Source organism: Amblyraja radiata, chromosome 3 (assembly GCF_010909765.2).
Source record: "Amblyraja radiata isolate CabotCenter1 chromosome 3, sAmbRad1.1.pri, whole genome shotgun sequence".
NCBI classification, from domain to species: Eukaryota; Metazoa; Chordata; class Chondrichthyes; order Rajiformes; family Rajidae; genus Amblyraja; species Amblyraja radiata.
In genome coordinates, this window is record NC_045958.1 from 39,099,310 (window position 1) to 39,123,174 (window position 23,865).

General features: G+C 40.9%; 1 protein-coding gene across 2 annotated transcripts in view; it reads right to left on the minus strand.

Moving 5' to 3' along the window:
• The window catches only part of frmd3 (FERM domain containing 3), a 162,304-nt gene that overhangs the window by 87,562 nt on the left and 50,877 nt on the right, over positions 1-23,865 (minus strand). For both annotated transcript variants that reach the window (XM_033017626.1, XM_033017625.1), the window contains exons 2-4: positions 17,852-17,956; positions 15,105-15,147; positions 6,862-6,940 (exon numbers count right to left, since the gene is read on the minus strand). In XM_033017626.1, coding sequence (XP_032873517.1) covers positions 6,862-6,940; positions 15,105-15,147; positions 17,852-17,956 — 227 coding nt within the window. The remainder of the gene's footprint in view (positions 1-6,861; positions 6,941-15,104; positions 15,148-17,851; positions 17,957-23,865) is intronic.

Consider the following 23,865-nt stretch of genomic DNA (forward strand, 5'->3'; position numbering starts at 1 on the left):
TTGATTCAGCTACATAATCCTACTCTGCTTTTCCACCATTGACCCACTATAGCAAGGTAAGCAATTTACAGATTTTTGTTCAACCCTACTTATGACCATTTATCACAACCGTCTGAAGAAGGGCCTCGACCCGAAACGTCACCCATTCCTTCTCTCCAGAGATGCTGCCTGTCCCGCTGGGTTATTCCAGCTTTTTGTGTCTATCTTTGATTGCAAAATAAAATTTGATGTCTGCATTTCATTTAAATAGCTGATCTAAGCCATTGGCTTCTTCATTTAATCATTTATTGTTTAATTTATGCTTCTGGCATATGCGAGATATCCCTCTTTTTCTGGAAGAAAACAAATGAATCCAGAAATAGCAGGAGATGGTACATCTTAGATTAACAGGACATTTGACAAGATTCAATAACATCTACGTAGCTTTTGCATGTTATTAATACCATGAAGTACACCTAATATTATCCATGCCACATGTACAATATATGGCATCTGGAGCACTTAATGCTACTTGGTGTGAAACCCTGCTTTTCCCAGCACAACTATTTAGAGTCAAGAGTCGAGAATGTTTAATTAAATGTTCCAAAATGGAACAATGAACAAAAAATGAAGGGCCAAGCTTCTCCCAGCTTCGTACTCCACCAATCAGTGCCATGGTTGGTCCTTGGTCTCACTGCTGTTAACACCCACAGGTTTGTGAACACACAACTGGGTGCAAGGCCATTGTGGTTATAGGAGGTCTCATCATCTTTCCATTTGCTCCATCAGTTTCCCTTATGCAGCACAAAGACCGTTCTTCCTATGTCCACCACTCTCGTCTCTTAACCAAATCAAATTCAGCTCATAAAAACACACAGCATGTTTAATTATATGTACCAAAATGGAACAATGAACAACAAAATGAAGGGCCAAGCTTCTCCCAGCTTCGTATTCCACCATTCAATGTTTAGGAAAATTAGGAAATTCCAAAGCAAAATTACCTATATCTGCACCAAGAAATTATGAAAATAATCAGATGATATCAAGATGCAAGCACCTTGCTTTGGATCAATTACTTGCAGGGTAACTGCACATCACGATTCTAACATCAAGTCTCCTAGACATTTCAACTTAGCTTCAATAATCTCTTGATATTGATGAGGGTAAAGCAGTGGATGTTGTCTATATGGACTTTAGGAAGGCCTTTGACAAGGTTCCTCATGGAAGGTTGGTTAAGAAGGTTCAATTGTTGGGTATAAATGCAGGAGTAGCAAGATGGATTCAACAGTGGCTGAATGGGAGACGCCAGAGAGTAATGGTGGATGGCTGTTTGTCAGGTTGGAGGCAGGTGACTAGTGGGGTGCCTCAGGGATCTGTGTTGGGTCCACTGTTGTTTGTCATGTACATCAACGATCTGGATGAAGGTGTGGTAAATTGGATTAGTAAGTATGCAGATGATACCAAGATAGGGGGTGTTGTGAATAATGAAGTAGATTTCCAAAGTCTACAGAGAGATTTAGGCCATTTGGAAGAATGGGCTGAAAGATGGCAGATGGAGTTTAATGCTGATAAGTGTGATGTGCTAAATCTTGGCAGGACAAATCAAAATAGGACATACATGGTAAATGGTAGCGAATTGAAGAATGCAGTTGAACAGAGGGATCTAGGAATAACTGTGCATAGTTCCCTGAAGGTGGAATCTCATGTAGATAGGGTGGTAAAGAAAGCTTTTGGTATGCTAGCCTTTATAAATCAGAGCATTGAGTATAGAAGTTGGGATGTAATGTTAAAATTGTACAAGGCATTGGTGAGACCAATTCTGGAGTATGGTGTACAATTTTGGTCGCCCAATTATAGGAAGGATGTCAACAAAATAGAGAGAGTGCAGAGGAGATTTACTAGAGTGTTGCCTGGGTTTCAGCAACTAAGTTACAGAGAAAGGTTGAATAAGTTAGGTCTTTATTCTCTGGAGCGCAGAAGGTTAAGGGGGGACTTGATAGAGGTCTTTAAAATGATGAGAGGGATAGACAGAGTTGACGTGGACAAGCTTTTCCCATTGAGAGTAGGGAAGATTCAAACAAGAGGACATGACTTCAGAATTAAGGGACATAAGTTTAGGGGTAACATGAGGGGGAACTTCTTTACACAGAGAGTGGTAGCTGTGTGGAATGAGCTTCCAGTGGAAGTGGTGGAGGCAGGTTCGATTTTATAATTTAAAAATAAATTGGATAGGTATATGGATGAGAAGGGAATGGAGGGTTATGGTATGAGTGCAGGCAGGTGGGACTAAGGGAAAAAAGTTGTTCGGCACAGACTTGTAGGGCCGAGATGGCCTGTTTCCGTGCTGTAATTGTTATATGGTTATATCTGAAAGCCTTGAACATCTTGTTACAATTAATGCGAAAATTAGTAAATCATAGCAACTTAACTAGATTAAATGGTCGAAAATATGTGAATTGATTTTTAATACTAGTTACCAACAATTGGGAGGAAGAATAGGAAACAATATTGATAAAATGGCAACAGTTTATAGTCTGTTTTGAAAAATTGCACATGCTCCCTTTTGCAGCATGATTTTATTCTTGGTGCTCCGATATCCTTCCACATCCTAAAGATGTGTTGGCAGATTAAATGGCGACTGTGGGTTACTCCTTACTGTAGAGGGTGGAGACTTGAAAATTCATATATGTCAATTAAAGGTACTGGACAAGATAAATGATACAGACACATTACATAAATAATGGCTAACAGTAAAAAAGTAAGAAGCACATGTTATTTCTTTAATAAACCAGATGAAGAATGTCTCTTTGAATATTGTGTCAAGATCCATGTTGCACTCCCTAAAAGGGTGGTAAAATTGGATAAATGTGCTTGAAAAAGAGAAAAAAATGAAGTGCAGTACAAATGATAAAAATCATTTGTACTGCACTAATTGGACTGCTCTTTCTTCGAGCCACAGTGGCATATTTAGTAAGAGGTACATTGTTGTATAAGGTTCTCTGAGCCAATGCCAGACTTTAATGTTGATCCAAATTTTTCATCTTTCATGTGGGATCATCAGAGGCTGACACAATTTTAGGATTGGCATGGAATGAAATACAAATTATGTATTTTAAACAAAGATTCTACAGGGAGATGAAAGGAATTTGATTCCATAATGTCAGAAAAAACACGCAAATTAAAATAGCATTAATATCATTGAGCAAATTGCATATGTTTCTAGAGGAGTTATGTACAGTATTAATATTATATAATTGTTTTCTTGAATGATTATCTTGTACTCTAGAATTGCTTTCCTGGTTCCAGCTCACCAATTGCCGTAGGCAGTATTGTGACATCCAAAGTTCGTCTCCAGTGATAGCCATAGCAACATTGGTCTAAACATTGACGCCATTGTTCACTCATGGAAAAAACAGCTTTAACTAATGCTGTAGTTGTCAAAGCAGTTTACTTAAAGTGCTAGAGACATTTCCCTGCAATCACACACCTCTGCAAAACAAACTTCAAATAAACTGACACAAACTGGGATTCCAGCCAAAGCACCACAGGCAGATTTCCATAGGCTTTCCATTCTAGGATGTCCAAGATGTTCTCTCTTTAGTGAACATGGTTTCTCCTCTGCATTCACAGATGCATCACTTCCCATGTCTCCTCTGCATCACATAGTTCTGCTCTTGCTCCCCTCCCCCCAGGCAGAACAAGGATAGACTTCCTCTGATCCTTACCTTTCACCAAACCAGCCCCTGCAACCAACACATCATTCTCCAATATTTCTGCTACCTTCAATGTGATCCCATCTCCAGTTACATCTTCACATCCCTACCCTTCTGCCTTGCACAGAGACTGCTCTGTCCACAACTCTTTGGTTCACTTATCCCTTCCCATCCAAACCACCCTCTCCTGTGGTACTTCCCCATACATTGCAGGAGGTGTAATAATAATAATAATATAATAAACTTTATTTATAAAGCGCTTTAAACAACCGCAGTTGCCACAAAGTGCTGTACATGAGAACTCATGGACAAAAAGTTATTACAAACCATTAAAAACCGTAAAACGAAGGACTAAAAACAGTAAAAATTAAAAGACATAAAAGCACTAAGAACAAGAACAATGTCTCAGCCAGTGTCGAAAGCCAGAGAATAAAAATGAGTTTTTAGGGAGGATTTGAAGATGGACAGTCAGGGGGCCTGTCTGATGTGCAACGGCAAGGTGTTCCAAAGTGCCGGAGCAGCAACAAAAAAGGCTCTATCCCCTCTGAGCTTCCGCTTAGACCGTGGTACCTCAAGGTGTAACACCTATCCCTTCACCTCCTCCCCCACATCCATCCAGGGACCACAGCAGACATTCCAGGTGAGATAGAGGTTCACATGCTGCCTGACCTGCTGAGTTACTCCAGTATATTTTTTGCAAACCAGGGTCTGAAGAAGGGTCTTGACCCTGAAATGTCACCCAATCCTTCTCCCCGCTGAGTTACTCCAGCATTTTGTGTCTATCTTTGGTTTAAACTAACATCTGCAGTTCCTTCCTACACAAATCATCTGCAGTTCCTTCTGTCTGCAGATTTTCTCTCAAAATACAGTGGTCAGAAATGTCAGAATTTCTACAAATACACTATTAGTCCCAGTGGAGAAATTAGCAAAAAGGGAATCTGAAAACATCACACAAAAGCTCACACTTAAGCCTGCTCTACCCTTGAAGACAAATTCAAAGTGATGATTACCTGCATTCTCAAACACCTGACTTCAGGTTTTCTAATTTTGTGAATTGCAGGCGTGCCCTGATGCAATGAAGCCGTCCCTAATATGCATTGTTCTTCAGCAGTTTACGCAAGTTTCTCTCCCTCCAGGAATGCTCTGCCACACATTCTCTAGCACTTCTGGACCAGGCATTCCTTTTAAGCCCAGCTTCCTGGGGTTAAAATTATGAGGTTACTTGAATGAGTGCAAGAAATTGAACTCGTAACACTATTCTTGAACTGGACAATGTGTTACACAAATAAATCTGATATTGTTATTCTCTAATGGGAACTCTACAAACTTCAAATCTTCAAATATGAATCAGAAAGTTACGTTCTCCCACGAGAGCACATGGTCAACTTACACCAAATGTATAGTATTGATCTATGATCATTATTAACTAAGCTGAATGATCAAAACACTATGCCCCAGGCAAAGATGGAAAGAAGTATTGAATTTCATTGGCTTGCATTTCTATCTGGATTTTAATGATACAAATATTTCTGTTGTACCTAAAATATACCATCTCACCCTTTTAGTTTATCACTGAACAATAAATCTATACAGGCCAAAGTAATTGTGTCTGTGTGTTTATGACACCTCAAGGGAAGAGCTTCCCAATCCTCTGCTCACTCAGCAGAGCCTTGTGTTTAATTATAGATTTTATGTATTCATTGAATTCCCTTTGCTGTTGGATCTGTTTCTTCCATGTTTTCAGGTCATGCATTTCAGATTAAAACAACTTGCTTCATGAAAGTTCCCATGTAATCACTGACCACTGGTGACTGACCCACTCCACAACTGCTCTATTTATGATTTTGAATGTCTATAGCAAATTTCCTCTTAACCTTTTGCTTTAAGGAAACCACACTAGCTTTGCCATTCTCTCCATAATCCCCCATGTATTCTAATTAAGTTCTTATATATCCTCTTGAACTCTTAAAGTAGACTGCCAAGAATGAAATATGATATATGAAATATGAAATATAATCATATATCAATTGTTATATGATATATGATTATATGTTATATGATACCTTCTCAGTCATAACCCATGGTTAATAAAGATTTAAAACACCTTCCTTACTTTTAAACTACACTTCCCCGTTTAAACACAAAGACCCTGTGAGTTTTAACAGCTTTCTCAACTTGTCCTAATTTTGGAGATTTGGATAAACTCTGATCTTTCTGTCCTTGAATGCTACAAGACAGGAATCTTGATACCTTGACAATGAGAAGCACAACAAAGTCTATTTACATTGTAGCTTTAAAAGCAGCAAAAATGGCTTCCATGGAATGTCATCATCAGAAAAATGTGATTCTCTAACTTCCTATCTGTCCTATGAAGATATATTATCTCAAAATACCCATCTTATGGTGCAGAGGCACAGCACATAGATTTGTTGCCTCACAGCTCCAGCAATCTAAGTTCAATCCTAACTTTCAATCCTATGTAGAATTTGCACATGGTTTCCCTGGCTGCTCTAATTTCTTCCCACATACGTTATTCCTGGTGTAGGTGGGTAATACAGGAATCAAAGTGGAATTGAGGAGCATGCGTGAGAGATTGGGTTGCAGAGAAATGAGTGAGGGAATGGCGTTGGTGAGATTTCTCTGAGATCTGGAATTTTTGGACTGAATAGCCTTCTTTGAAAGCATAAAATATGAGAAATATGAAATATGTATGAGAAATCATAAAATCTCAGCAGCACGTCTAAACCCATTTCATTTCTCTGACTGTCACCCTGAAATTGCTTATTATCTTCCTCATTCTGAGTTGTACATTCTTTGTAAGTTTTGAAAGTTTGCTTTGTGCCAATAGTTTTAGACCATTAATGTATTTCAACAGTGTCTTGGTCCCAATAAACAACCTTGGGAACATAACTGTATATTTTCCCCTGAAAAATAATGTTCATTAAACCTCTCTTCTTTTGTCTCAGCTTATAACTAATCTGTTTCTATTCCCATAGATTTTGGTTTTGTTAATGAGTCTATAATCTATTTTTGCAGACATACGCAGAATAGCAGCCACACAATACTTATCAACTTTCGCCGCAGCTTCACTAACATCTAAGCTTCAGTTAATTTAAACATCCTTTTAAAAACAGCTCAGTTCGGTTTTCTCAAAAAAAATTGAAAGTACCTGGTGAGTTCTTCTTTGACCTTCATTGGTTCTGCAGGATAAAATTTCACTCTGAAGCACATGGTGTAGGGAGGCTGAGCTGCAAAATTAAGAGGTAAGTAAAAGCAGTACAAAATAAATATTTTTGTATGTCTGGGAAACCTGTATATTTATTCAAGATATGCTCTGAGCCAAATAATAAATAATGCAAAGCAAGCTTTGTATTTGCAGGCATAGTAGTGGGCAAAAACTTCATTGGTGAAAATGGAATAAAGGTGCATGAAAAGCCAGCTTCAAAAGTAGGAGCAAATTTGGCATAGTAATTCATTTTGCATAATATTTAGTAGCAGCATTATGAACCACTTGGAAACATCCCATTTTGTAACATAAATTTTATTTTTTGTATTAGTCCTCTTGACCACTGACACATCTTCAATTCTGTTACTCTGCTGTAAATGAGTGTTTCTAAAACTATGATTATCTATAAAATTACCGACATGCTAGTCAACCTTCTACATTCCCCCAGAAAACTGGAATTTTATAACTGGCATATCAGGCACTTCCATTATTTCTCCTTGGATTTAAAAAGGAGGATAGAGAGCTGGAGACTTGAAAGCAAAACTCAGGTCAGAAGCCTGAAGGAAGCCAGCAGGTAGCTGGAACCAAATGAAAAGGCAGTTTGAGACCAAAGGGGTGTAAATAGAGGAATATATGCCCAGAATTAAAAGAAATGTGGATTAGCTGATAGTAAAGTAGGCAAAATGTACATCTGAAAAGTATCCAACAGAAAGAATATTATACACTCTAAATAGTACAAAATGGACAATATAAATAGTACAGAAAGGACCTGGTAAATTAACTCTCCACTTTAAAGTATGGACCCATTCACAACAATGATTTATTTATTTTATTTTCAATCCTTATGTACTTAAACTCACTGACCTCAAAACCAAGAATATACAATTCTGTGGAATTCTCTGCCTCAGAGGGCAGTGGAGGCCAATTCTATGGATGCTTTCAAGAGAGAGTTAGATAGAGCTCTTAAAGATAGTGGAGTCCAGGGATATGGGGAGAAGGCAGGAATGGGGTACTGAATGTGGATGATCAGCCATGATCACAGTGAATGGCGGTGCTGGCTCGAAGGGTTGAATGGCCTACTCCTGCACCTATTGTCTATTGTCTATTGTCAATAAGAATAATCAAACAACCACTATGTAACATAAATATTATTAAAATCTCATTACAACTCATGAAGACTTTAAAAAAAAATCAGAGCTCCACTCCACTGTAATATTCAGGATTTTTTTTAAAAAGATGGTGTCTTTCAGGAGATAGGTTAAACAAGAGCTCTGTTTATTCTTTCAGATGAATATAGGTCTAAAACACTATTTGAAAGGAGGCAGAGAGTGTTGTTCTGGCCAATGTTGATCCCTCAGATAACATCAGTAAAACTAATAATCTGATCATAATCATATTGTTGTCTGTGGGACAATGTTGTAAGGAAATTGGTTGTTAAGTTTGCCACATAACAACAGTGTTAGCAATTATACCTCCAATGGCTTTGAGGGGTCTAGAGGCTATGAAGGGTGCTGGATAAATGTGGTGTCTGCATCCCAGAGTACTTAAGGAAGTAGCCCCAGAAATAGTGGATGCATTAGTGATAATTTTTCAAAACTCTTTAGATTCTGGAGTAGTTCCTGAGGATTGGAGGATAGCTAATGTAACCCCACTTTTTAAAAAGGGAGGGAGAGAGAAAACGGGGAATTACAGGCCAGTTAGTCTAACATCGGTAGTGGGGAAACTGCTGGAATCAGTTATTAAAGATGGGATAGCAGTACATTTGGAAAGTGGTGAAATTATTGGACAAAGTCAGCATGGATTTATGAAAGGTAAATCATGTCTGACGAATCTTATAGAATTTTTCGAGGATGTAACTAGTAGAGTGGATAAGGGAGAACCAGTGGATGTGTTATATCTGGACTTTCAGAAGGCTTTCGACAAGGTCCCACATAAGAGATTAGTATACAAACTTAAAGCACACGGTATTGGGGGTTCAGTATTGATGTGGATAGAGAACTGGCTGGCAGACAGGAAGCAAAGAGTAGGAGTAAACGGGTCCTTTACACAATGGCAGGCAGTGACTAGTGGGGTACCGCAAGGCTCAGTGCTGGGACCCCAGTTATTTACAATATATATTAATGATTTGGACCAGGGAATTGAATGCAACATCTCCAAGTTTGCGGATGACACGAAGCTGGGGGGCAGTGTTAGCTGTGAGGAGGATGCTAGGAGGCTGCAAGGTGACTTGGATAGGCTGGGTGAGTGGGCAAATGCATGGCAGATGCAGTATAATGTGGATAAATGTGAGGTTATCTACTTTGGTGGCAAAAACAGGAAAGTAGACTATTATCTGAATGGTGGCCGATTAGGAAAAGGGGAGATGCAACGAGACCTGGGTGTCATGGTACACCAGTCATTAAAAGTAGGCATGCAGGTGCAGCAGGCAGTGAGGAAAGCGAATGGTATGTTAGCATTCATAGCAAAAGGATTTGAGTATAGGAGCAGGGAGGCTCTATTGCAGTTGTACAGGGTCTTGGTGAGACCACACCTGGAGTATTGCATACAGTTTTGGTCTAATCTGAGGAAAGACATTCTTGCCATAGAGGGAGTACAGAGAAGGTTCACCAGACTGATTCCTGGGATGTCAGGACTTTCATATGAAGAAAGACTGGATAGACTCGGCTTGTACTCGCTAGAATTTAGAAGATTGAGGGGGGATCTTATAGAAACTTACAAAATTCTTAAGGGGTTGGACAGGCTAGATGCAGGAAGATTATTCCCGATGTTGGGGAAGTCCAGAACAAGGGGTCACAGTTTAGGGATAAGGGGGAAATCGTTTAGGACCGAGATGAGAAAAACATTTTTCACACAGAGAGTAGTGAATCTCTGGAATTCTCTGCCACAGAAGGTAGTTGAGGCAAGTTCATTGGCTATATTTAAGAGGGAGTTAGATGTGGCCCTTGTGGCTAAAGGGATCAGGAGGTATGGAGAGAAGGCAGGTACAGGATACTGAAGTGGATGATCAGCCATGATCATATTGAATGGCGGTGCAGGCTCGAAGGGCTGAATGGCCTACTCTGCACCTATTTTCTATGTTTCTATGTTTCTATGTCCTTAAAAAGAGCCACTGACTTCAATCTTGGTTGATAATCCAGTTACCCCTGCCAGATGATTTCACTATATCCATAATCAAAAAGATCAACTTTTTATCATAGTTGGGCAGGCACCGTCACTCAAAACACAGGCACACACAAAGAGAACAGCTGTTTAGGGCAGTAATTGGAGACATATCACATTTCTTCAGCAATGTTCCTAATCATTGTAACCCCTGAAATATAAAATGGAATAATGTGCGGTCAGAATTTTGGTACAAGAATTTGAAAGATGGAATTTTTTTAATGGAAAGGTGTGGGTATTATGGGGCTCCAAATGTTCTTGTACGAAAATCAATGGAAGTTAGCATACAGGTAATTTGGGAAGTAAATAGGATATTGATAGGATATCTTGCTCCAATTAATAGTTCTCCAGAGAGATTACCTCTGGAATATTAACTACACTAGGATGTACTTATGAGTCAACAGTCAAGATTGAAGAGTGTTTAATTATCATATGTACCAACAATGGAACAAATAAATTCTTACTTGTAGCACCTTAACAAGCACATAAAAGCAATAACATACAGATAATATATAATCAAAAATACAATAAATTAATAAATAGGCAACAATAATAGTGCAAGAGCCTAGGTCCATAATGCCACCAAAGGCATAGTCCATCATTGATCATACTTTCTAAGATTAGTATTGTGCAATGTTCAAGAGCTGGGAAGAAGCTGTTCGTGAACCAAGTGGTCATAATTTTCAGTCTGAAGAAGGGTCTCGACCCAAAATGTTACCCATTCCTTCTCTCCAGAGATGCCACCTGTCCCACTGAGTTACTCCAGTATTTTATGTCTAGCTATATCTATCTATATCCAGGTCAGGTCGGGGGGAGTTCCCCCCGCCACGGGTACCATGTAATCAGGGAGAGAGAAAACGGGGAATTACAGACCAGTTAGTCTAACATCGGTAGTGGGGAAACTACTAGAGTCAGTTATTAAAGATGGGATAGCAGCACATTTGGAAAGTGGTGAAATCATTGGACAAAGTCAGCATGGATTTACAAAAGGTAAATCATGTCTGACGAATCTTATAGAATTTTTCGAGGATGTAACTAGTAGCGTGGATAGGGGAGAACCAGTGGATGTGGTGTATCTGGACTTCCAGAAGGCTTTCGACAAGGTCCCACATAAGAGTTTAGTATACAAACCTAAAGCACACGGCATTGGGGGTTCAGTATTGATGTGGATAGAGAACTGGCTGGCAAACAGGAAGCAAAGAGTAGGAGTAAACGGGTCCTTTTCACAATGGCAGGCAGTGACTAGTGCGGTACCGCAAGGCTCAGTGCTGGGACCCCAGCTATTTACAATATATATTAATGATCTGGATGAGGGAATTGAAGGCAATATCTCCAAGTTTGCGGATGACACTAAGCTGGGGGGCAGTGTTAGCTGTGAGGAGGATGCTAGGAGACTGCAAGGTGACTTGGATAGGCTGGGTGAGTGGGCAAATGTTTGGCAGATGCAGTATAATGTGGATAAATGTGAGGTTATCCATTTTGGTGGCAAAAACAGGAAAGCAGACTATTATCTAAATGGTGGCCGACTAGGAAAAGGGGAGATGCAGCGAGACCTGGGTGTCATGGTACACCAGTCATTGAAAGTAGGCATGCAGGTGCAGCAGGCAGTGAAGAAAGCGAATGGTATGTTAGCTTTCATAGCAAAAGGATTTGAGTATAGGAGCAGGGAGGTTCTACTGCAGTTGTACAGGGTCTTGGTGAGACCACACCTGGAGTATTGCGTACAGTTTTGGTCTCCAAATCTGAGGAAGGACATTATTGCCCTAGAGGGAGTGCAGAGAAGGTTCACCAGACTGATTCCTGGGATGTCAGGACTGTCTTATGAAGAAAGACTGGATAGACTTGGTTTATACTCTCTAGAATTTAGGAGATTGAGAGGGGATCTTATAGAAACTTATAAATTTCTTAAGGGGTTGGACAGGCTAGATGCAGGAAGATTGCTCCCGATGTTGGGGAAGTCCAGGACAAGGGGTCACAGCTTAAGGATAAGGGGGAAATCTTTTAAAACCGAGATGAGAAGAACTTTTTTCACACAGAGAGTGGTGAATCTCTGGAACTCTCTGCCACAGAGGGTAGTCGAGGCCAGTTCATTGGCTATATTTAAGAGGGAGTTAGATGTGGCCCTTGTGACTAAGGGGATCAGAGGGTATGGAGAGAAGGCAGGTACGGGATACTGAGTTGGATGATCAGCCATGATCATATTGAATCGCGGTGCAGGCTCGAAGGGCCGAATGGCCTACTCCTGCACCTAATTTCTATGTTTCTAATCCCATGCTACCTGCTCCATGGTCAGATAGTTGGTGACCAAACCGTCTCCCCCACCTGGTTTGACAGGTGAGAAGGGGGCTGTGGACCCCCAGCAGGACCAAAAACAACACCTGTCAAAGGGCGGATGAGCTCCAAGCGAGCCAACGGCCATCCACACCTCAGTAGAAGTTGCGATCACTGTCGTACATAGCATTGTAAGGCACTGGGCCCGTTGATGTTTTCAACGATGATGATGGTGATATCATTTTTTGGCTCCTGTACCTTCTTCCCGACGGTATAGCAAAATGAGAGGGTGGTCAGTACTTGCGATAGACCAAGCAATGTCTATTACATTCTGTGTTCTTAGACACATTATTGTTGCCAAACCAGTCTCTCTACTGTACACCTGTAGAGATTCGACAGGATATTTGATGACATACTGAAACTCCTCAATCTTCAAAGGAGGTCGAAGCTTTGATGAGCTTTCTTTGTGATTGCATCGATTTTCTGGAACCAGGACAAACTATACTGAGGTGAACTTCAGCAACATACATGCCCAGGAGCTTGGAGCTGTTGACTCTCCACCATCAACCTGTCAATGAAGTATTTGTTCTGCATCATTCAATCAGATTTTCAATCTCCCTGCTGCACTCTGATTCATCATTACACATTATCCGTCCAATAACAGTGGTATAATCGACAAATCTGAAGGTGGCACTGGAGCTGTGTCTGGCTACAGTCATGGGTATAGACAGAATAGAGCTGGGAACTGAACACATAGCCTTGAGGTTCTCCTCTGTTGTGGCTTGTCAAGGCAGAGGTATTGTTGCAAATTTGTAGTGATTGTGGTTGGCCAATGAGGAAGTTGAGGATCTAATTAGATAGGAATGGGCAGAGATGCAGTTCTCTGAATTTGATGACAAATATGGAGGGAATTATGGTGTTAAATGCCGAGCTATAGTCGATGAACAACAGCCTGACTTAAGTGTTCAAGTGTCCCGTGCAGACTGGAGAGCTAATGAGATCACATCCCCTGTTGATCGATTGTGACGTTGGGCAAATCGCAGTGTGTCCATTTCCTTACTAAGGCAGGAGTTGATATGTGTCGTAGCCTACCTCTCAAAGCACTTCATCACAACAGACGTTACTGCTAGCACGCCTGTAATCATTGAGGCACGTCACTTTACTCTTCGTGGGCAGCAGTAATATTGATGCTCTTTAAATGGGAACCTCAAACCTTAGTAATGAGAGGGTTGAAGAAAAACTCGAGTCAGTTGGTCCGTACAGGTTTTATGAACGTGGCCAGGTACACCATCGGCACCAAACGTTTTCCAAGGATTTTCTCTCTCATGAAGGATCTTCTTATATTGGCCTCAGTGATGGAGATTACAGTGTCGTCCGGGGAAGGAAGGCTAGAGGGAGTGTAGTGAGTGTTTATCAAATTGATTTCTGCAATGATAGCTCGTGAAGAGAGATTATGCCAATTGAGCATGTTCTCTCCTGAGTTTAGAAGACTGAGATGTAATCCCTTTAAAATACATAAAATGTTAATAGGATTTGACAGAATAGAAGCAACAGTAAGAAGGCACATACCCCTGGGGTAATAGTTTCTCCCCATTACAAAACTATATAATGCCTAAGTTACCACAGAAAATCTGCTACTTTTTAACAAAACCTAACATGGTAGGGAAACTCTAGCATTCTTAAAGGAGGAGAAATCAGATTGTTTCATACTGATTTTCTGGATCTGGCGAACCATTTTCTTCACACAATATCCTGTAGCTGAATACTTCTAAAGGTGTAACCATATAACCATATAACAATAACCATATAACAATTACAGCACGGAAACAGGCCATCTCGGCCCTACAAGTCCGTGCCGAACAACTTTTTTCCCTTAGTCCCACCTGCCTGTACTCATACCATAACCCTCCATTCCCTTCTCATCCATATGCCTATCCAATTTATTTTTAAATGATACCAACGAACCTGCCTCCACCACTTCCGCTGGAAGCTCATTCCACACCGCTACCACTCTCTGAGTAAAGATACCAACTGCCAAACCCACAGTCAACAAGTTCAAGTTCAGAATGTTGTCTCTACTCCATTTAAGACTTTCTGTATCTACAGCAGTCTATAGAATGCACACTGGAGATCTCTGAAGCATAATTATATTTTTGCTGCTGTGGTACATTGCCAGCATTCGGATTTGTTTACTGCCATATTCTCCTTCCCCCCTCCCCATCCCGGGATTTAGCTGACTTGTCAGAGAACCATGATCAGCATCAGAATATCCGAAGTGAGCTAAGGCCCATTTCCAACATGTTTGCACGTGTTATTCTGAGTTATCACCATCCTGGAAACTGAGTTATCACCATCTATGCAAACAAAATTGCTTTCTGGTCCAGTGCAGATTCTTTTAAAATATTCCTGTGATGGATGCACAAAGGACAAGCAATTATGGAAGCAATTTAAGGACATGCAATTGTGCAATTTATAGATTAAAAACATTTCAAGATGTGCCACTCTTGGCAGATAATCAATAACCAGCCGTTGAAAATGTCACAGCAGAAGGAACTAGCTCAGGAATAGAGAGCAATTTCCAAATGATCCATCATCACCAAACAGGAGCAGAAATGAATTATGCAATATAATTCTGTCTGATTTGGCAGCATTTATCCAAGTCAGCAGTTAATGCCAGAGTATAGCATATTTACAAAGAACTGTTGATATTTTCCATTTCTACATTTATGTACACGAGAAAAGAAGATCAAACTTACATTTCATTTGCTTTACAATTGTCTTGTTGGGTTCTAGCCAATGCTATGAAATAAAAATTGAAAATTAGCAACTAGAAAACACTGCATCTTCCTTGTTCATTGTTACATACACATACAACGATTGCTTTATGATGAGTTGTATGCATCTCAAAAGTTCATTTGCATTTACTTAAGAATGTGAGCCTACAAGACAAAGAATTATTTGGTCAGCATTTACTATGCAAATACCAAACAAATGAAAATGTTCAGAAGCAATTAAACAGGAATTGTTTGTCATGCATCTGAAGAAATTAAAACAATCATCACTAAATTGTTAATCACTGCAGACTTTCAAATATAAATAGGAAATATATTTTTGCTAACTATTTAAACTCCCCTTCACTTCTCACACTGACCTTTTTGTCATGGGCGTCCTCCATTGTCAGAGTAAGGCCACAAGCAAACTGAAGGAACTGCGCCTCATATTCCGCTTGGGTAGCTAACAACCTAAAGGGCCTGTCCCACTTTGCAATTTTTTGGGCGACTGCAAGTGTCAGTGATTGACGCCCGTAAAACCGTCAAGTTGTACGACAAACACGCTGACGTATGCTGTCCTGCGGGTGACGCCCAGTTAGGGTTAGGGTAAAGGTTAGGGTTACGGTTAAGGTTAGGGCTAGGGTTAGGGTGAGGACTAGGGTTAGGGGACCACAGATGGGCAGTAAATATTCTTCCTTCAAAGCATGGATTTTAAACATTGATATATTTAAATTAATACAATAAAATCAATTATGCAAATGAAAAGATGTCTGAGTCGTTCAGTTTTATTTACAGATTTATTGGTCCGCTTCCAGATCCAATCACCGTCTCTAACATTCCACAGGGATGAATTCAATGAGTGTAGACTGAAATCCCCTCTCCCCTCACCCCCTCCTTGCCCCCTCCCGCCCCCATCCCTCCTTCTCCACCCTCCCCCCCCCTTTTCCCTTCCCCCCTCTTCCTTCCTTCTCCCCGCTCCACTCTTCTCCCCGTTCTCCACTCCCCCCCCCCTCACATCCCCTTCTCCCCCTCTCCATCGCTTCCCCCATTCGCCAACCCCCCCCCCCCCACTTTCCCCCGACGCCCCCCATTTGTGGACCCAACCTGCGACCAGCGATCCCCCGCACACTATCCCACACACGCTAGGGACAATTTATACAAACCTGTGCGTCTTGGAGTGCAGGAGGAAACCCTAACAATAACCCTAGTCCTAACCCTAACCCTAACCCTAACCCTAGCCCTAGCCCTAACCCTAGCTCTAGGTTGATAGGCTTGGTATAAGTATAAATTGTCCCTAGCGTGTGTGGGATAGTGTGCGGGGGGTCGCTGGTCGGTGCGGACTCGGTGGGCCTAACGGCACTGTATCTCTTAACTAAATGTGACACGGGGTCACAGGAGTTGGACTCGAACCCCCTATGTTCTGCCTGCTCCTCATGGGAACTAAACTGTTGGCCACAAGTTGTCTCAGAGGCAGATCTTTCTTCCAATGGTCTCTCCAAACCCCCAGAGGCAGCGGGCCTTTCAACTGGGTACAGGCAATGTTGTCAATGGACCAGTGCCATCCACCTGCTCCGGCCACAGAGTCTAAATACCTACCACCCATTTTGAAGCAAGGCGAGGGGGCGGAGGGATTCCCAGTCTGCATTTATCCCATAGTCAATGTTACTAAAACAGATGATGTGGCCTTTGTGCAGTACTATTAGTGGGATCTAGCTGTCACAGGCTGGGTCCACAAATGGGGGGCGTCGGGGAAAGTGGGGGGGGGGGGGGGGAGAATGGGAGATGGGAGGGAGAGGGGGAGAAGGGGATGTGAGAAGAGGGAGGGAGTGGAGAAGGGGGAGAAGAGTGGAGCAGGGAGAAGGGAGGAAGAGGGGGGGAGGGAAGAAGGGGGGGAGAGGGGAGAGGAAAAGGGTGGGGGGCGTGGAGAAGGAGGGATGAGAGTGGGAGGGGGGTGGTGGGGAGAGGGGAGTTCAGTCTACACTCTCTGAATCTATCCCTGTGAAAAGTTAGAGACGGTGATTGGATCTGGAAGCGGACCAATACATCTGTAAATAAAACTGAACGACTCAGACATCTTTTCATTTGCACAATTGATTTTATTGTATTAATTTTAATATATTAATGTTTAAAATCCATGCATTGAAGGAAGAATATTTTATAGCCCATCTGTCATCTCTAACCCTAATTCTAATCCGGTGTCACCCGCAGGACAGCGTACGTCAGTGTGTGACAGGGCGCACGACATGATGAGACACCCAAATGTCGCCCGTGGATTTTGAACATTCCAAAATCCAGGGGCAACAGGGAGACACCGCGCATCACTACATACGCCACCACGCGTTATGCCGTGTCACGACCCGACCACTACGCAACAATCTCTTTTCAGGCTTTCGCCCAAAATGTCGCCCAAGAGGGACTGGCCCTTTAGACTAATTTTACTGAGTAACAGAATGGAAATATCAACTCTGGGTCCTGAAGACTGTTTGTTGACTCCAATGGACATTCAAGGATTCTGTTAGGTGGACTGCAGTAAGGAAATCATAATGATCTCTATGATCTATTGTGTCACTGGTACTCATAGTGTCTTTTAATAAAGGAATACAATACATCCAAATGTGTTTTTGGATGGTTACTATCTCAATAGTATAGCATCTCAACAGTTATTTATCTCTCAGGAAATGAATGGAAACTAGGTATTTTTATCCCCGATTAAAAATACCTTGAATACATACCCTTTGCTTCTCTGGATCAACATATCTAATGCCAAAGTAATCCTTCTCCAACAAGTTGAAGTGTTTGCAGATATAATCAATGAGGAATTGTCCTTTTGCATCCTTCTGAAAAAACAAAAATAATATTGTCCTCTTAAACAAACATCAGTGTGGTGTTATCACCCTCAATGTTTTGTAAACCATTAAGATGTTACTGATACTCATTAAATCATAGGTCTGAAATTCTGTGCACAAATATTTTTCAGTCTCTCCATGATCGAGTAAGTAGATTTAAACTATTTCCACCAGGGTCACAAATAACTAATTTAGTTATTAACTGGGAATGAAAAGTACAGTTTGAAAAATATTTATGTGGCCTCAAAATTAATTGAATGCCAATTTAAATGTTTTTTAATTAACATTTATTTTTGATTATGTATCTCTTTAGTGACTGAGGCATAACATCAGGAGGCATGTTTCTCCATAAATTACATTTAATTTCCATTTGACATTGCTACCACATTTAGCTATCAGTGAAAAATAAAATGCATAATTATGAGCACATTACATCAATTACAGAAAAAGCAGGAAGATCCAATGATACCTGGAGAAAAACAGTTATTGCTTTAAAGTATTTTGATCCAATAATCAATCAAGCCGGAACTGTGTCCCTAACTGAAGAAGGGTCTCGACCCGATACGTCACCCATTCCTTCTCTCCAGAGATGCTGCCAGTCCCGCTGAGTTACTTCAGCATTTTGTGTCTACTCTGGTCCTAACAATTCATTTGAATCATTTGTTAATATAAGCAGGCCGTGACTCTTGTGAGTTTATGAACTGTTCCTATAACTTTTATAACTGTTCCTATAATTGTTCCTATTACTTTTTTGTACAAAATAAAGATAAATACTCACAGAGGTAAATACAAAGGCACTCAATGTCTCTGTTATGCACATACACTGTAACCCCTTCTAGACATCATATATGGGAAAGAACTGAATTACATTAAAGAAACCATGGAGAGATTTACTGGTACCATTCAAGGGATGAGGCACAACAATGAAGATCCTGAAGAAACTGAGGCTTTTCTCCTTAGAGCAACTCAGGTGAAGAAGGTTCAAATTATGAAGAGTCTGGATAATGTAAATAAGGAGTAACTGGGATTAAATTGGAGCAAAGATAGACACAAAAAGCTGGAGTAACCCAATGGGACAGGCAGCATCTCTGGAGAGAAGGAATGGGTGATTTTTTGGGTCGAGACCCTTCCTCAGACTTCCTCCAGTTTGAGGATGGGTCACGACTCAAAACGTCATCCATTCCTTCCCTCCAGAGATGCTGTCTGTCCCGTTGAGTTACTCCAGCTTTTTGTGTCTATCTTCGGTTTAAACCAGCATCTGCAGTTCCTTCCTACACATTAAATTGGAGCACACGTGGAAAGGGCACAGGAATACATATATACTTGTGGGTGTTACCTGTTGATTAAAATGAAAGCTGGACTTTGGATGATTAACATTTCTCTTAAAACAGGAGTAACATAGATTCTGGTTCTACAAGTGAATCTGACCGGGTAACATAAGATTGTGAAACAGGTGGCGAGAAAGAAAAGGAGGAACTCTAACAATTTTGAATATTATGTTGGAGCAGGCGGACATTAGGATATATGCCCTGTGTTCTCGTGGATTGGGGGGGGGGGGGGGGGGGGAGGGGGCTTTCAAACATTGTCAGATTGCCAGAATGAGTACAATGGTCTGAGGCATGTACCAATAACCTAGATATAATGCCAAAAGAAACTAAATAAAATTGAAATAATAAAGGTAGAAACAAGGAACTGCAGATGCTGGTTTATACCAAAGATAGATACAAAGTGCTGGAATAACTGAGAGGGTCAGGCAGCACCTTTGGAGAAAAAGAATGGGTAATGTTTAGGTTTGTGGCACTTCTTCAGACCCTTCATGTGAAAAAGGGTCCCAACTTGAAATTACACCCATCCTTTATCTGCAGAGATGCGGCCTCTCCAGTACTTTGTGTCTATCTTTAAAAGAAGAAAGGAATGATTCTCCAACTTCTATACCATGCCCATTGCAACACTAGTCTCAGACTCACCACACCAATCTCTCAATGTCATTAATCAGAACTTGGATCAAACACTTATATTCCACTCTCTCGCACACATGTAACACTTCTACAAGCCTTGCATCCACATCCGAATCCTAGCACACAATGCCAGCAGTTCAATATGAGAAGCACATCACATCAGCACAGTGTGAAGGTCCATGATGTAATTCCTCTCTCATGGATCAAGGAAATGAAAACCTAGATTAGAGGGTATCAGCAGTGAGCAGAGGTTGGGCTAACTTGGATTGTTCTATGTTTTCTCACTTTCTATGCTATCCCAGTTCCATGTTGTCTCACGTGGGGGAGGTGCAACGGACCTGGGTGTCCTTGTACACCAGCCACTGAAAGTTGGTGTGCAGGTACAGCAGGCAATGAAGAAAGCTAATGGAATGTTGGCCTTCATAACAAGATGATTTCAGTGTATGAGTAAAGAGGTTCTTCTGCAGTTGCATAGGGCTCTGGTAAGACCACATCTGGATTATTGTGTAGAGTTTTGGTCTCCTAATTTGAGGAAGGATATCCTTGTGATTGAGGCAGTGCAGCGTAGGTTCACGAGATTGATCCCTGGGATGGCGGGACTGTCATATGAGGAAAGATTGAAAAGACTAGGTTTGTATTCACTGGAGTTTAGAAGGATGAGGGGGAAATCTTATAGAAACATATAAAATTATAAAAGGACTGGTCAAGCTAGATGCAGGAAAAATGTTTCCAATGTTGGGTGAGTCCAGAACCAGGGGCCACAGTCTTGGAATAAAGGGGAAGCCATTTAAGACTGAGGTGAGAAAAAACCTTTTCACCCTGAGAGTTATGAATTTGTGGAATTCCCTGCCACAGAGAGCAGTGGAGGCCAAATCACTGGATGGATTTAAGAGAGAGTTAGATAGAGCTCTAGGGGCTAGTGGAATCAAGGGATATGGGGAGAAGGCAGGCACGGGTTATTGATTGGGGACGATCAGCCATGATCACAATGAATGGCGGCGCTGGCTCGAAAAGCTGAATGGCCTCCTCCTGCACCTATTTTCTATATTTCTATGTGTTACAACAGCCTTAGCTTTCATGCTTAGTGTGTCCCACTTGTTACAAGGGGGTTACTGACATTTGTTCAAAAAAGGAAACATAAGCTAGTTTTTTTTAAGCTTCTTTATGCCTCTGTATATTCACTTCCGCTCTTAATTCATTGCTCTAAACATGTGTCATACGGCTAAATTATATTTATCCTTTTAATTAATTTCACCCATTTTTAAATGCCTCTGATTATTATGAACTGACAAAGACCTTCAGGTCAGTGCTGAGGTCTCAGAATATTTTGTTTATAGGCCCAGTGGCTCACAGCTGTAAAACCAAGGCGTCCAGAATGTTGGGAGCCAGGGAACTGTATAAAGTAAGTGCAGACACAGAGCTGGTGCAAGGACACCACTGGTAATGGTCAGATCAATCATGATCTGGCCAATTATGCTCGTCTGGAAAACGATAAAGTTCCATGACCTGATGATCTAGTTGTTTTTTGTGCGAGAGGCCACAAGGAAACAAGTCACTTTATTTGGTTTCTGAATGAATGAATGATGAATGAATGATACTTCATTGGCTATAGTATAATGTAGTGTATCTTCACATCACGGATTTTGCATCAAAACTATGGTGCTGGTGGAGTAGTGTAAATCTACAATTCAGTAACAAGGACATATGTCAAGCAAACTCATCCACCCCAGTCGACGTTGAACATCTTGTGTGAGTTGAGGTGTCACCCATGTAGGTTAGTGGTTACTATTACAGTTACAGTTACTATTACTATTACAGTACATTCTAGACTGCAGTCTGGCAGATGGTCGAATAGCATTTTATATTTTTATTTCAACAACAATCAAGTGAGCCAGCAGGTAGTGCTGCTGGCTCACAGTGCCAAAGACCTAGGTTCGATCCTAGCATGTGGAGTCTGCTGGAGTTAGCGTATTCTTCCTGTGACCACGTGGGTTCCCTCCAGGGGCTGCAGTTTCCTCCCACATCTCAAAGGCTTGCAGGTTTGTAAGCCTCTGTAAATTGACTTTAGTGTGTAGAAAGTGGATGTGAAAATGGGGTAACATAGAACTAATTTGAACAGGTGATCAATGGATCAAAGGCCTATCTGCATGTTATATCTTGCAATCAATCAATAAAAGACTAGAAAAATTCTGTTCTATTCAGCTAAGTTTTACAAAAAACTATATAATCCTACAAAGCATTACCCATAAACCCTATACTCAACAGTTAAACAAAATACCATTGGAAATATGGACAAGAAAGATCTCGACCCGAAACGTCACCCATTCCTTGTTTCCAGAGATGCTGCCTGTCCCGCTGAGTTACTCCAGCTTTTTGTGTCTATCTTCGGTTTAAACCAGCATCTGCAGTTCCTTGTGTTCAAGAAGGAACTGCAGATGCTGGAAGATAGAAGGTACACAAAAGTGCTGGAGAAACTCAGCGGGTGCAGCAGCATCTATGGAGCGAAGGAAATAGGTGACGTTTCGGGCCGAAACCCTTCTTCAGACCCTTCCTACTACCAGATTCATAAGAATCTTTTTCACCCTCAGATGAAGAGCCAGTTCTAGGATAGGAGAGTAAATTGTAAGATCAATGATAAGACTTTCCATTTCCTATATTATAATTATGAAACAGTTTGGATATGAGAGTCAGAATTTAATGTGTGAGGCATTGGTATCAGAGAGTCCGTGCAAATAATTGAACCGGACAGTGCAAATAAAATAGTGTGCAGCAAAGATTAGACAAACTGATAGTTTCATGGAATCACTGGGGACAGTTGCTAAATGAAAACATCTGTACTTTCAAATTTGAAGAAAGAAAAGTACTGCTGCCATGTCATTAGCTAACAATTAGCTCTTTATACTTCCAATGAATTTTACCACCTCCTTAGAATGCTAATCCCCACATGGTAAAACACAGTATTTGTAAATGTGAGGGTGTGAAACATTAAAGAATCCTAGCTACACTCAGGCATGAAGTGCTGCCATTGTTCGACAACACATCTACGGAATATAACAACATTAAACAATAAAAGCACTAGAAATCATAGATCAAAGTAAAAGCTTGTTCTTTGACAGTGCCAGAGAGAACTGACAATACATTGTGCACACTATCAATTAACTATGCAGGGTGCCAGGAATCAGATAAACCTAATAAAGCATTCAACAAGCCATTACATACCACGAGCACAGAGGTCTAATCAGCGTGCGGCAGATTAATATTGCACTTCTCTCTGAAACAACCTATGTTGGCACTGGCCACTGTAATATGGAAGGCTGAACATACTTTAAGTCAACAATAAACAAAGCATATTTTGTATTTTATTTTACAAGTATTCCAATGTGGAACAGAATTCCCACAAAAAAAACAGAATTGTGCTTTTAATAAAATTCATGAAAATGATGAATGGATGTCCATACATTCATAGTCACGTCTTGAATTATTGAATAACCAACAAGACAAGATATAAAAATGAATTCTGGAGGGGTTTTGAGAATAGAACAAGGCATCCATTTCTCCAGAGATAACTGCAATAGGATTAAAGAAAATTTAAAGTTGAACAATGACCGACAGATGTGGATACATGAAACTGGTTCTCTCTGTAGCTGTTGAAAGGCAAAAAATAAAATTTAGTGCAGTTAGTAACATACGATATGATAGAACTTTATTTATCCCAGGAGGGAAATTAATCTGCCAACAGTCATAAAACACAAGATACATGAAATTAAAGTGATGAGTGGAAAGGATTGGGGATGTGCAAAGATTGGGCCGGGGGAGGGTGGGGGGTGGGGGGTGGAGGATGGAGGCAGTCTATCTTGTGAAATTAGCAATAAAAATGATAAAAACCTACAAAGTAAGACGTAATCTCTTGACTGAATTTGCAGCAATCTCTGGCCAGAGAAA